General features: G+C 42.6%; 1 protein-coding gene across 1 annotated transcript; it reads left to right on the top strand.

Moving 5' to 3' along the window:
* Positions 1-697: 697 nt before the first annotated feature.
* stim2a (tromal interaction molecule 2a) lies at positions 698-14,297 on the top strand. The gene is made up of 11 exons (XM_060915886.1): positions 698-760; positions 4,434-4,548; positions 4,643-4,754; positions 4,940-5,055; positions 6,553-6,730; positions 8,246-8,423; positions 10,739-10,900; positions 11,102-11,202; positions 11,487-11,728; positions 12,370-12,553; positions 12,776-14,297. The coding sequence occupies exons 1-11, from the start codon at positions 713-715 to the stop codon at positions 14,295-14,297; spliced, it is 2,958 nt and encodes a 985-aa protein (XP_060771869.1). The 5' UTR covers positions 698-712.
* The last annotated feature ends 1,464 nt before the right edge of the window (positions 14,298-15,761 follow it).

Genomic DNA, 15,761 nt, shown 5'->3' with positions numbered 1-15,761 from the left:
GAAAGAAGTCTGGAGTAACCTATAAAAAGTAACTATAAAATTAAATTTGGCTTGTTGAAACTCAGGACCTTGCAGATCAATCAATCAATCAATCAATCAATCAATCAATCAATCAATCAATCAATCAATCAATCAATCAATCAATCCCTGGAGGCTGAGTGTTGGACTGATTTGCGGTTGAGGAACTGATCATGATGCTCGGACTTCCTGTCACAGTGCTGCTGATCAGCTGTGGCTTTAACTTCAGCTTCAGCTTCAGCACTCCAGAACCTGCACAGAAGGAGACTCAAACCATAACAGGTGAATATTGCTAGTTTTATCAAGAAAAACAAACAACCATTCAATAATATTTCATTTGCTGATTCTGTTTCTGTCCAGAATGATATGAACGATGGATTGGTTGATTAAAAATCGTAAATTAGGCTGGAGTGATTTAAGACACAGGCTGCTTTAGAGTACAAGATTGAGAGGATGGTGATTTGGGGCATGTCTTAAATTCACCTGGTTTTGGTGTGAGGGATTAGGGAATGAATAAACTTTCCAGATGGTGTGGTTGGATTCCTACCTTGTGCTAATACACTAAAGAGCGTTGCTGCTTACTGACCCTCGTCTGTAACCTCTGACCCCAGATGTGTGTCAGCAGGTGAGTCCTCCATGTGTGACAGAGGCGGATCGTTACAGCCTAGAGGCGCTGCGGCACATCCACCAGGAGATGGACGATGATCAAGACGGAGGGATCGAGGTGGAGGAGAGTGTGGAGGTGAACACCAGAGGGAGACAGAGAGAGATGATTATACTGAAAAAAGTGACACATTAGCTATGTATAGACATTAAAACATCACTTTTTTAGTCATTTATAGCAGGGGTGTCCAAACTGATCCATAAAGGGCCGTGTGGCTGCAGGTTTTCATTCCAGCCATGCAGCAGCACACCTGATTTGGCTTATTCAATCAACTGACACACCCACCCTTTAAACAAGGGTGGGTGTGGCTGCAAGTATTTGACTGTGTGAAGACAGTTCAGTTGATTGAATGAGCCAAGTCAGGTGTGCTGCTGCATGGCTGGAATGAAAACCTGGAGCCACACGGCCCTTTATGGATCAGTTTGGACACCCCTGATTTATAGTTACATTTAAGTTGGAAATGAGTTAGTTCATGTTTTCATGTATGTTATAGCAGCTATAAACAGTCGTTCCCTCACCAAACTCTCTCTGAAGTTCCATCCATTCATTATCCATAACTGCTTATCCTGTGCAAGCTGAAGCCTATCCCAGCTGACTATGGGCGAGAGGCGGGGTACACCCTGGACAGGTCGCCAGATCATCGCAGGGCTGACACATAGAGACAAACAACAATTCACAAATTCACACACTCACACCTACAGTCAATTTAGAGCCGCCAATTAGCCTAAGTGCATGTCTTTTGACTGTGGGAGAAACAGGAGCACCCAGAGGAAACCCACGCAGACACGGGGAGAACATGCAAACTCCACACAGAAAGGCCCCCGTCGGCCGCTGGGCTCAAACCTAGAACCTTCTTGCTGTGAGGCGACAGTGCTAACCACTACACCACTATGCCAACCCCTCTTTGAAGTTAGGAAAACAAAAAATAAGTGCATCTTGTCATGTTAACTAGAAACTGAAAAGTGCAAACTGCTTCGTCCTGAAGTTGTCAGAAAACTGAAAGTTGCAGCTGACACTGCAAACTCCTTCCCTAAATTTAAAATAAACGTCTCCTTACTCTGAAGAAAACTTCACCACATCAATGATTTTTAATCTATTTAGTATCAGTGTAGTGTCTGTTGTACAAGTCTTTGTGAAGGAGCAGTTACTATAGAAATGATAATGTATCAGAATGAATGTATTAATATAAACCTGCACTACTGTCAGAGCTGCTGTTATAAAGAATTAATCAACACCTTCTGACCAATCAGAATGCAGAACTCAGCAGCACTGTGATAAAATGTTTACTAACATAGCTAATTAAAAAAACAACAACAACTATCTACTATGTTATAGCTGCTTAAAAAAACATATTGTTGTAAGTTTGTGTGTGTGCATGCATGTGTGTGTGCACGTGCAGATCAGGTGTCTGGGGCGTATGAAGGACATGCCTAAGGTGGATTCTCATGGAGTCTCCAGTTATAGCACAGAACAAATTCCAAGACTGTACACACACACCACACACACACATTCTTGTACTTCTATCTTTGTGGGGACTCACTGACATGATACATTCCCTTGCCACTTACCATAACCTTAACCATTACAATTAAATGCCTAACCCTAATCTAAATCTCATTCTAACCTGAAACCTAAGTCTTAACCCTCAAACAGCCCTTTGAAGAAGTCTCACACACACACACACACACACACACACACACACACACACACACACACACACACACACACACACACATCTATATATATATATAATTCTGCCCACATTCACTGGATATGAGGAATCGCATGCTCTGATTGGCTACTCTACTACTAGGCTCAATCTCGTCGTACATGGCTTATAGCCAACTCAGCACCTCGTCGGCTCATGAACAACTCGATTTCATGGAATAACTGTAGATATATATATCTCATCTCATCTCATTATCTCTAGCCATTTTATCCTGTTCTACAGGGTCGCAGGCAAGCTGGAGCCTATCCCAGCTGACTACGGGCGAAAGGCGAGGTACACCCTGGACAAGTCGCCAGGTCATCACAGGGCTGACTATATATATATATATATATATATATATATATATATATATATATATATATATATATATATATATATATATGTGTGTGTGTGTGTGTGTATGTTACATACATACATATATGCATATGTATATGTATGTATATACTAGTGCATCTCAAAAAATTAGAATATTGTGAAAAAGTTCAATATTTTCCATCAGTTATTTAAGAAAGTGAAAATGTTATATATTATAGACTCATTACACATAAACTAAAATGTTTCAAGCATTTTTCTATTTTAATTTTAATCAGTATGGCATACAGTACAAAAACAAAAAAAACATCTTAAAATATTAGAATATTTCATTTCAAGTTTGAGTAAAACAGTATGAACACAGTGTATCTCTCGGTCTAGTTCAGTACACACAACCACAATCATGGGGAAGACTGCTGACTTGACTGTTGTCCAGAAGATGATCACTGATGCTCTCCACAAGGAGGGTAAGCCACAAAAGGTCATTGCTGAAAAGGGTGGCTGGAAAAGGTGCACAAGCAACAGGGATGGCCGCAGTCTTGAGAGGATTGTCAAGAAAAGTTGATTCAAGAACTTGGGAGAGCTTCACAAGGAGTGGACTGAGGCTGGTGTCAGTGTATCAAGACCCATCACGAACAGACATCTTCAAGAAAGGGGATACAACTTTCGCATTCCTAATATCAAGCTACTCCTGAGCCAGAGACAATGTCAGAAGTGTCTTATCTGGGCTAAGGAGAGAAAGAAATGGACTGTTGCTCAGTGGTCCAAAGTCCTCTTTTCAGATGAAAGTACATTTTGCATTTAATTTGGAAATCACGGTTCTAGAGTCTGGAGGAAGAGTGGAGCGGCACAGAATCCAAGGTGTTTGAAGCCCAGTGTGAAGTTTCCACAGTCTGTATTGATTTTGGGGTGCGATGTCATCTGCTGGTGTTGGTCCACTGTATTTTATCAAGTCCAAAGTCAACACAGCCATCTACCAGGAGATTTTAGAGCACTTCATGCTTCCATCTGCTGACGAGCTTTTTGGAGATGCTGATTTCCTTTTCCAGCAGGACTTAGCACCTACCCACAGTGCCAAAACTACTACCAAATGGTTTGCTGACCGTGATATTACTGTGTTTGATTGGCCAGCCAACTTGCCTGACCTGAACCCCATAGAGAATCTTTGGGGTATTGTCAAGAGGAAGATGAGAAACACCCGACCCAAAAATACAGATACGCTGAAGGCCACTATCAAAGCAACCTGGGCTTCAATAACACCTCAGCAGTGCCACAGACTGATCACCTCCATGCCACACCGCATTGATACAGTAATTCATGGTAAAGGAGCCCCATCCAAGTACTGAGTGTATAAATGAATATACTTTTCAGAAGTTGGACATTTCTGTATTGTAAATCCTTTTTTTGATTGAGCTTAGGGAATATTATAATAATTTGAGATACTGGATTTCTGATTTTCATGAGCTATAAGCCATAATCATCAAAATTAAAACAAAAAAGGCTTTAAATATTTCACTTTACATGTAATGAATATAGAATATATGAAAGTTTACCTTTTTGAATTAAATTATGAAAAAAAGGAACTTTTTCATGGTATTCTAATTTTTTGAGATGCACTAGTATATATGTATGTATGTATGTATGTATGTATGTATGTATGTATGTATGTATGTATATAAATAATGTGTGTGTGTGTGTGTGTGTGTGTAGTTCATTATTGAGGACATGCAGCAGCAGCAGCAGACAAATAAACACAGTAAACTGCACAGAGAGGACCAGCACATCACTGTGGAGGAGCTCTGGAGAGGCTGGAAGTCCTCAGAAGGTGTGGGTGGGTGGGTGTTGGTGTGTTTTCAGCAATCCATGATATTTAAGCTAGTGGGCAGTGAATATTATGTGTGTTTTTCTCACCCTTGCAGTTCATAACTGGACGCAGGAGGATGTGCTGTGCTGGCTGCGAGAGTTTGTGGAGTTGCCGCAATATGAAAAGAGCTTTAAAGAGTTACATGTCAATGGAAACACACTGCCTAGGTGAGAGCAACCAATCAGAGGCCTGCTGTAATAATGTAATTATCATATACTTATAGAAAAAGGGTGCTTCTCAAGGGTTCTTCAGATTGATTCAGTGCAACACTAATGAAACATGGCTGATGGATTGAATTATTAAATGGATAATTGTATGAAATTTGGTTGTAGAAATTTTAATTTTTCTCTAGGATTGCATCCAATGAGCCATCGTTCATGAGCACCTACCTGAAGATCCAGGACCAGCAGCACAAACACAAGCTGAAGCTCAAGGCGCTAGATGTCGTGCTGTTTGGACCACCTACACGTGTGTACTTTTAACTGTGTACTTATAATGAGATTTCAAGGCCTAAGCCTCAAATTTCTAACAACCACACACCCAGAGTTCCTATATAGTATCAGGGGCATGGTGTTTATTCATTACAATATATCATGTCTTTGATACATGATAAAACGCCTAAGCAGCTATAGATGATGCCAACTTGAGGTGCCAAATGAAAACAAGATTAATAGAAACATAGAAGCACCAAAAAACCTCAAACTCAGAGAAACACAAAGAATAACCACACAGAAATAACCAAGATCAACTTAAACTCATAGAAAAACCAAGATCAATCAATGTTATAGAAACACCAAGATCAACCTGAACCTCAAAGAAACACCAAGATCAACCTTACAGAAATACCAAGATCAGCTTAACCTTATCGAAACATCAAGATCAACCTTAACCACAAAGAAATGCCAAGATCAACCTCACGGAAATGCCAAGACCAACATAAGCTTATAGAAACAGCCAGGTCAGCTTCAATCTCAGAAAAAAACAACAACCTCAACCTCACTGAAACATCAAGATAAGCTTCACCCTCATTGAAACATCAAGATAAAACTCACAGAAATACTAAGATCAACTCCCCCTCATAAAGACATCAAAATCAACTTCACTCTCATAGAAACACCAAGATCAACCTCACAGGAACACCACGATTAGTTTGACATCATAAAAACATCAAGATAAACCTTAACCTCATTGAAACACCCAGGTAAACATCACAGAAATACCAAGATCAACTCAACCTCAAAAAAAAAAAAAAAATTACCAAGATCAACCACAACTTCATAGAAACATCAAGATCAACTGCACCTACATAGAAATTCGAAGATAAAACTAACAGAAATATTAAGATCTGCTCAATCTAATAAAAATGCCCAGGTCAACCTCAACCTCATATGAACATCACAAGCTCAAACTGAAAGTCATACAAACACCAAGATGAACCACATAGAGGTCCCAGATTTACCTGTGGTTGAGATTTCTAGTAACATAATCTAATTTACTCATATATGAAATTCAACATCTCAACTCCTGGGTGGTGGCCAGAGGCATGGGATAGTGTGGAGTAGGAATTTTGGGAGTTGGTCTGTCTTTGGTATCATATCATTCTTCGTTAAGTATGACTTGAGGTGTGACTAACAGGTTTGGCCATTAACACTCTCATATATTTTAATGTCATTTACAAATATAGCTCTGACCATATTTAAGTGCATTGAGCACCTTCTAACTTTAGCAAGCAACATACTTCATCTGTCACACCTAGTGAATACTATCTTGGAATTTCAGTCCTTGTCCTCATTTTCCTCTACTAGTTATCAAGTATTTTGTAGGTCAAATCAGATATGCTAGAGCAAAAAATAGAAACTTTGTAAGACTACAGGACTGCACTAGAACTGAGAAACAAGTGAACTGTGAAAGGATCCAATTGGCTGGACTTTTGTCATATTGCATCCCTCCCTTTTTTGTCTCCAGGGCCACCACACAACTGGATGAAGGATCTGCTGCTCATCGTGTCGGCAGTGATGGGGTTGGGTGGGTGCTGGTTCGCTCAGGTGCAGAACAAAGCATCAAAGGAGCACATTTCCAAAATGATGAAGGATCTGGAGAGCCTACACAGAGCTGAGAAGAGTCTCAGAGACTTGCAAGAGCAGTGAGTCATCATTGTCCACACTAGTATTTCACCATCATGTAACCTTGAAAATAAGAAGAAGCCAATAAGCCTTTATTGTCACTCAAGCACAGACTTAAGCACACAGTGAAATTTAACCTCGGCATTTAACCCATCTGAAGCAGTGAACACACACATGCACACACAAGTGAGCAAAGAGCACACACATACCTGGAGCAGTGGGCAACTATGCTACAGTGCCTGGGGAGCAGTTGTGGGTTAGGTGCCCTTGCTCAAGGCCACTTCAGCCCAACTTCAGGCCATGGTTGCCCCATGTTAACTTAACTAAATGTCTTTGAACTGTGGGGGAAACTGGAGCACTCAGAGGAAACTCACACAGACGCGGAGAGAATATGCAAACTCCACACAGAAAGGACCTTGTCAACCGCTGGGCTTGAACCCAGAGCCTTCTTGCTGTGAGGCACCACTGTGCTGCCCTAATTAACAATAGCTGTCCTATTGATCCAAACCAGCTTTTTGGATTTAATACCGATAGTACTGTAACATTTTGGGCAGCATGGTGGTGCAGTGGTTAGCACTGTCACCTCACAGCAAGGTTTTGGGTTCGAACATCATGGCCGATGGAGGTCTTTCTGTGTGGAGTTTGCATATTCTCCCTGTGTCTGCGTGGGTTTCCTCCGGGTGCTCCGGTTTCCCCCACAGTCCAAAGACATGCAGATTAGGTTAACTGGTGTCTCTAAATTGACCGTAGATGTGAGTGTAAATGGTTGTTTGTCTCTATGTGTCAGCCCTGTGATGACCTGGCGACTTGTCCAGGGTGTACCCCGCCTCTCACCCGTAGTCAGCTGGGATAGGTTCCAGCTTGCCTGCGACCCTGTAGAACAGGATAAAGCGGCTAGAGATAATGAGATGAGATAAGACCGATAGTACTGTAACATTTTGGGCAGCACAGTGGTGCAGTGGTTAGCACTGTCACCTCACAGCAAGAAGGTTTTGGGTTCGAACATCATGGCCGATGGAGGTCTTTCTGTGTGGAGTTTGCATATTTTCTCTGTGTCTGCGTGGGTTTCCTCTAGGTGCTCCAGTTTCCCCCACAGTTCAAAGACATGCAGATTAGGTAAAATACCCAGTCACTGGGGTTGTACAAGCCAGTGTTGTTCCCAAGCCCAGATAGCTTGGGGAGGGTTGCATCAGGAAGGGCATCTGGTGTAAAACCTATGCCGAATCAAATACGTGGAACAGATCCTCTGTGGCGACCCCTAATGGGAGCAGCTGAAAGAAGAAGTACTGTAACATTTTATTATGGTTAATTTACTGTTTTGGAATGTTAGTAGACACAAAAACTCTTTCAGTGCTTGAGAGTTCCTCTGATGGTGGGTATTCGAGCACCTTTTAAAGACCAATAATTTTTTAAAAAGCATTTTAGCTGTTTTTGTTCCAGCTAAGTCCCTGTCAATTATTACACACTAGCTAAGCATATGGTCAGATGAACTGAATAGAACTTAATGGTTAATACCATCATTTTCTTTTGCCCAGGCTGGAGCGGGCCCAGGAGGAGAAGCGTACAGTAGCAGTGGAGAAGCAGTTTTTAGAGGAGAAGATGAGGGATGAGATCCAGGGAGCTCAAGAGGAGGCCAACCGGCTCCATGAGCTTCGCAAGGGTGCTGTCAGTGAACTCAGCCGCCTTAGATATGCTGAAGAAGAACTTGAACAGGTGACTGCTTGCCTCAGCATAATTTACATGCAAACAAAAAGAGTGGCATGGAAGGAGAGTAGGGCCATTTCTAGCTATTGAGGTATTTCACCTGACGTCACAGGGTCACGTGACACCCCGGTGTCCGCCATTTTGAAGGTCAAGCTAGCTAATGTCAACAACATAGTAGCTAGTATATTACTGTAGCAATGTTTACGTTCAGTCATTTGGATGACTGTTAAAACCTTTCAGTCTCAAGTTTTTCCTTTACTGTATTTACTAGTTTACTGTAATTATGATCCGGCAGCTATTTACACCAGATCCAGTGTAAATAGCTGCCGGAGCGCGCTCCGGCTTGCTCCCCCTCAAATTAAGCAGCGCGCTCTGGCTTGCTCCCGGAGTGCTCCGGCCGAGGTTCCGGAGCGCGCTCCGGCTTGCTCCCCCTCAAATTAAGCAGCACGCTCCGGCTTGCTCCCGGAGTGCTCCAGCCGAGGTTCCGGAGTGTGCTCCGGCTTGCTCCCCCTCAAATTAAGCAGCGCGCTCCGGCTTGCTCCCGGAGTGCTCCAGCCGAGGTTCTGGAGCGCGCTCCGGCTTGCTCCCCCTCAAATTAAGCAGCGCGCTCCGGCTTGCTCCCGGAGTGCTCCAGCCGAGGTTCCGGAGCGCGCTCCGGCTTCCTCCCCCTCAAATTAAGCAGCGCGCTCCGGCTTGCTCCCGGAGTGCTCCAGCCGAGGTTCCGGAGCGTGCTCCGGCTTGCTCCCCCTCAAATTAAGCAGCGCGCTCCGGCTTGCTCCCGGAGTGCGCTGCTTAATTTGAGGGGGAGCAAGCCGGAGCGTGCTCTGGCAGCTATTTACACTGGATCCGGTGTAAATAGCTGCCGGATCATAATTACAGTAAACTAGTAAATACAGTAAAGGAAAAACTTGAGACGGGCGGCACGGTGGTGTAGTGGTTAGCGCTGTCGCCTCACAGCAAGAAGGTCCTGGGTTCGAGCCCCGGGGCCGGCGAGGGCCTTTCTGTGTGGAGTTTGCATGTTCTCCCCGTGTCCGCGTGGGTTTCCTCCGGGTGCTCCGGTTTCCCCCACAGTCCAAAGACATGCAGGTTAGGTTAACTGGTGACTCTAAATTGACCGTAGGTGTGAATGTGAGTGTGAATGGTTGTCTGTGTCTATGTGTCAGCCCTGTGATGACCTGGCGACTTGTCCAGGGTGTACCCCGCCTTTCGCCCGTAGTCAGCTGGGATAGGCTCCAGCTTGCCTGCGACCCTGTAGAAGGATAAAGCGGCTAGAGATAATGAGATGAGATGAGATGAGATGAGAAAAACTTGAGACTGAAAGGTTTTAACAGTCATCCAAATGACTGAACGTAAACATTGCTACAGTAACATACTAGCTACTATGTTGTTGACATTAGCTAGTGCTAACAGCTAGCTGCTAGTACACTGCTACAACACAGACACCGACCCTAATAATACAGTTCTTGGTCATTGCCTGGTAACAGCAAATTTATAACGGGCCATGTCTCAACAGACTAAGAAGTTATTTCAATGACATTTAATAACATTTTGTTTATCCTGAGGACCGAAAGTAAATGAAAATGTGAACAAACCTTAGCTGTAATAAAATGGCGACCACCGGCTCCAGGGACGACCCACTGATGTAGGCATGTTACCCAGCCTAACACAAAATATTTGTAGGCATCCAAACTCTTATACGCTTTCAGATCAATACCTGTGTATGGCGATGGGTTTTTAACGACATAGGTATACAGATCATGTGGGCCGAAGTCAGGTAAAGACAAGGGCTTCGTGTACTTCCGTACGTCAGTGAACAATCCTGGTGGAAGCAGGTAAACGTCGTTCTCTAAGCCTGCTAACCTCAATTTTTGCAAATACCTCTCCCTCTGCTCGCCCTGTAAATGCCTTACGTCGCTGTATAGTGAAGGTGTTTTCTGCATCCTGCTCCTTTTTCTTTTATGTTTTTCGTTTGTCGCCTTCCTCGCATTCAAACTGATTCGAGCCGTGATGTCCAAAATGGCAGCCTAATGATGCATCACATGACTTGGTCACGTGAGTGAAAAACCTCAATAAGCACCCATTTAGAGCCCCTGAGACTCTCGAGGGGCCCAGAGGAATGCAGAATTTTTTTTTTTGGTAACAATAGTATAGTTCAGTGAGAAAGGACTGTAGTTTTACCATGTTTCAAACTTTTACAGAGGCCTTCTTGTGCAACTTGAGAGGTATGATTGGGGTGGTGGGGGGCCAGTTGGATGTCACTTAGGGTTGTTAAAGGTTCTGAAACAGCCCTGAAGGAGTATGTGATGTGTGCGTGTTGTGCTCAGATTCGAGGGGCACTGAAGAAGGCAGAGCAGGACATTCAAGCTAGCTGGTCAATGCCGGAGTCTCTGCAGCTGTGGCTGCAACTCACACATGAGATGGAGATGCAGTACTACAATGTCAAAAAGCAGAGTGCTGAACAGCAGCTGGCCACTGCCAAGTATGAGGTACCAACCCTGTCTACATTGCAATTTAGCATTTGGAGACTATCTGAATTACAAGTTAACAAGGGCAGTGGTGCTTGGTTTGGTAGATCTTATGTTCATGTTTAAGTTTTGCCATGCTACTTTCCTGCTAAGTTCTCGTATAAAGTTTACCCAGTGTGTGCATGTATTTGTTGTTGTGTTCTTGCTTGGTGGTCTCTCAAGGCAGAAAGAATTAAGAAGAAGAGAGGTTCTGTTCTTGGTACCCTCCATGTGGCACACAGTTCCTCTTTAGATGAAGTGGATCACAAGATTTTACAGGCCAAGTAAGAATATAAGAGAGGGAACATTTATGTCTGTGTATTTATGAGAGGAATAAAATAGGGAAATTGTGTTGACAAATGGACAGTACTGAGTTTTTTTTGGAAAACCTGGCACAATGATATGGTACAAAAATGTGGTATTTTTTGTTAAACTCTATTGTTGTGTACAGATAATAGAGAGGGACCATTGTACTGAAGGGAATACAGAGGAATTATTGAACAACACAAATCTTAGGGTATAATATTAATAATGATATTAATGAGTCTGTTGCTCTTTTTGGTAACAGAAATGCCCTCGCAGAGGTGACGGCATGTTTGCAAGAACGCCTGCACAGGTGGCAGCAGATCGAGATGTTGTGTGGATTTGCTGTAATGAACAATGCTGGACTGTCCAGCCTCACAGCCATCTTGTACCCTGATGCCAGCTGGATGGTCTTGCAAAGAGCAACCATGTCTTCCTACCAAACGCCTGTAAGCATTGATGACATGGAGGATGGTATGCCTTCCATGATGCCACAAAAAATTCCTGGTGAGTATGGTCAGCATTGGACTGTTGATTAGAAGGTTGCATGCTGGAATCCCAGCACCACCAAGCTGCCCCTATTGGGCCCTTGAGCAAGGCCCTTAACTTTAAACTGCTTGGTTGTATAAATAAGATGTCAAATGTAATGTCATTTCATTTCTGTAAGTTACTCTTGATAAGGGCACCTGCTGAATGCCATAAATGAAAATGTAAATTAGAGGGAAAACTCCAGTGTGAGGGCAGCATGGTGGTGTAGTGGTTAGTGCTGTCACCTCACAGCAAGAAGGGCCGGGTTCGAGCCCCGTGGCCGGCGAGGGCCTTTCTGTGCGGAGTTTACATGTTGTCCGCGTGGGTTTCCTCTGGGTGTTCCGGTTTCCCCCACAGTCCAAAAACATGCAGGTTAGGTTAACTGGTGACTCTAAATTGACCGTAGATGTGTGTGAATGGTTGTCTATGACGTGTCAGCCCTGTGATGACCTGGCGACTTGTCCAGGGTGTACCCTGCCTTTTGCCTGTAGTCAGCTGGGATGGGCTCCAGCTTGCCTGCGACCCTGTAGAACAGGATAAAGTGGCTAGAGATAATGAGATGAATGAACTCCAGAGTGCCTTAGTTTATCTATCACTTCTTACATTTGTCTTATCTACAGTCACAGTTACTCCACTCAAGCCTTCTCCTCGAGCGTTGGTCCGTTCTCGTAGATCAGGTCATATCATCCAATCACCTGTGATTCTGTCACCTGATCCTGATCTTCTAATCCCCATTCGGCCTCCTCTCCCTTCATATGGTGAGGAGGAAGGGGAAGGAATAATTTTCCCTGCTATTTTGAAACAGTAAGTTTTTATTGTTGATTGATTTTGATTGGTAGATTCAAGTTGGTTGGTTAATTGATCTTGATTGGTAGCATCTTTAGTTTCTAGGTTTAGCTGCAGTAATATTACTAGAGAATACAGTTTACATGGTTGCGTTTGTATGGCTTGTTTTTCTCATTTTTTAAATGAAGAATATTGCAAAATATCATCAACATATTCTAAAATCCTTTACATATTTTACAGAGAGTGTCTAGAGACAGCCTCCGAGTCTGATCCCACTGGGCCCACTGTTGGAATAAAATACACCAGCCCTGGATTGGATACTTCACCTCGAAAACTATATCGTGATAAGCTGGAGCTTTTCTCTGATAGTGTCACAAGTAAGATTCCACTTGATGGACATGAGAACAGTCCCGTGCGCAAGATATCACGAGAGGAACTTGGGGTTCCTCTAAGGAGTGATTCTAGAAAAGTTTCATATGAAGAACTTCGAGTTGAAACCCAAGCCAGAAAGATATCCAGAGAGGAACCTGAGGTGGCTTTGGTCAGTCCTGTGTGTATAAAAGAACCTGAGGGTCCTGTTGATTTCAAGAAGATTCCAAGAAGTTTACCAATAGATTCTACTTATTCTTCTATTAGACTGTCCACCAGGGAGAAATTAGATTCCCCCATGGAACCTTACCTTGGAATAAGATACATGGATGATACTGAGGTGAATGTGGGCAGTCTGCAACGAAAGGTGTCTAAAGAAAGGAATGATCCCTCAGGAGAGGGCCTGTCAAAAATGACACCAAAAGATGAATATGTGACAGATATCCAAAGTGGAGATACAGGTCAAGATTTTGATGTAGATATGGACACTGCTCCAAGATTAATGCTTAGAGAGGAAACTCAAAAGGGACATACCCTGTTAAAGGACAAACCTTTAGCCTCTACTTTCACAGGCCCTTTGAGAGATGAGCATGATGACTCAGTCTCAGTGGATGGACAAAGAGTAATGGTAAGAGATAGCAAAGAGTTGCCCAAAGAACGATTTTACGGAAAGGTGCCCAGAGATGAACTAGGTCTGTCCATGGACAAGGGAAAGCTGAGTAGAGGTGTTTCAATAGATAGCAGTTTTAGGAAAAAGGCACATGATGATTTGGATGCGTCAATGGAAAATAAGCAAGGAATGTCTTTAAGAGAGAGAAGGGACAATGCTGTATCCATGAAGCTCTCAAGAGATGAGCGTGATGTTGTCACAGAGAGACAAAGACTGATCCGGGATGTCAGGCCAGACAATACTTTGGACACACCCAGAGATATAATCCAGAGAGATATGTCAGACATGCCTGTGGAGACTGTTAGGCCAAAGATATCCAGAGATGAGTTTGTAGTTCCAGACCCAGGTCATTTCAATCAACCTGACCTTACAATCAACTCCCTAATGCTCTGGACTCCAACCTCAGACCCCCTTAGTCATCTAGTGTATGATGGTATTTTAGAGAAGTCTTATCAGAACACTCTGAATATGACCAGTCCTGGAGATCTCAGCCATCCTGCCTCGCTATCCTCAATGTCTGCCTCCTCCCAAAGTCTTGTGAGCAGTGATGGTGCTGGCAGCAGTTCTACTCCATCTGGAAATCTCTCGCCAGCAGAATCCTATAGTCGAGGCAAAGGCAAGAAAACCTTAAAGCTCAAGAATCTGTTCAAAAAAAAGAAAGCTAAGGAGAAAGATAAAGATGCAAAACAAGAACATCCACAAGGGGGTTTACAGAAGCTGTGAGTTTGAGTCATTACAACAAGAACTCATAGACTTAAGACCCAACAATGTTTAAGGGATTTGTGTAAGTTTAGACTTTAAACCTAAAATGTATTAGAAATCTCATCACTGTCACTTGAATTAGGTGATATTGAAACAAATTGCTGGTACTCTTATTCCAAGCTTGGCCAAAAGAACATCATATTGGCAGTGTTAATAATCAGGGACAATTAATATAGGGACATAATTTGGGTTCTTTTACCAAAGATGCTTCAGGACTTGAGAGTATGTTTTGTGCAACTATAAACAAAACTATGTAAAAGTCCCAACAGATACCACCTGGTCATTTGACCTTTAGCAGCATTTATTCATGTACTCGATGTGTATGAAGTGTAGTTCTATGGAAGGTTATTACTAGCTAATCTAGCTAATTAGAAAAGAACCTACTGCAACACACTCAAAATACGTAGTAGGTAAAAAAGTCAAGTCAAGTCAAGCCAACTTTATTGTCAAATATGCTATACATGCTCGACATACAGCACAGATGAAATTTCAGTCCTCTCTGACCCATGGTGCAAACAGGCAATGCAATAAATAAAAATAGAATAACTGAAATAAACAATATAAACAGTATAAACACTCTAGATAAGAAATAGACATAGACTAAACACTCACAGGTGTGTGTGTGTGTGTGTATATATATATATATATATATATATATATATATATATAAAATCAAAGGTGGGTTATTATCAGAAACTGGGTGCATATTACCCACTTTCTCACTCCTGTTGGTAGTCACCTTTGTCTTTTATGTGTTCAAAGTGAAACTCTCAAGTTTATTCATGAAAGATTATATTCACCTCTTATGCTGTTGTTTGTCAGCTCAAAAAACAACCAACCAACCAACCAACCAAAAAAAAAAAAAAGTCCCACCACTTTTCCTTTGCATTGCTGTGGGTGAGTTAAAGAGTTAAGTTGAGTGTTATAGCAGACTTCTATCATTTACATCATTCTATGATGGTCACTAGTGTTTGTGTAATTTCTTGAATGAGGCTATATACAGTGGTGCTTGAAAGTTTGTGAACCCTTTAGAATTTTCTGTATTTCGGCATAAATATGACCTAAAACATAATCAAATTTTCACACAAGTCCTAAAAGTAGATAAAGAGAACCCAGTTAAACAAATGAGACAAAAATATTATACTTGGTCTTTTATTTTTTGAGGAAAATGATCCAATATTAGGGTGGCACAGTGGTGTAGTGGTTAGCACTGTTGCCTCACAGCAAGAAGGTCCTGGGTTCAAGCCCAGCGGCTGGCGAGGGCCTTTTTGTGTGGAGTTTGCATGTTGTCTGCGTGGGTTTCCTCTGAGTGCTCTGGTTTCCCCCACTGTCCAAAGACATGCAGGCTAGGTTAATTGGTGGCTCTAAATTGACCGTAGGTGTGAATGTGAGTGTGAATGGTTGTTTGTCTCTGTGTCAGCCCTG

Source organism: Neoarius graeffei, chromosome 3, assembly GCF_027579695.1.
Source record: "Neoarius graeffei isolate fNeoGra1 chromosome 3, fNeoGra1.pri, whole genome shotgun sequence".
Taxonomy (NCBI): Eukaryota; Metazoa; Chordata; class Actinopteri; order Siluriformes; family Ariidae; genus Neoarius; species Neoarius graeffei.
This window is presented reverse-complemented; position numbering and strand designations above follow the sequence as displayed.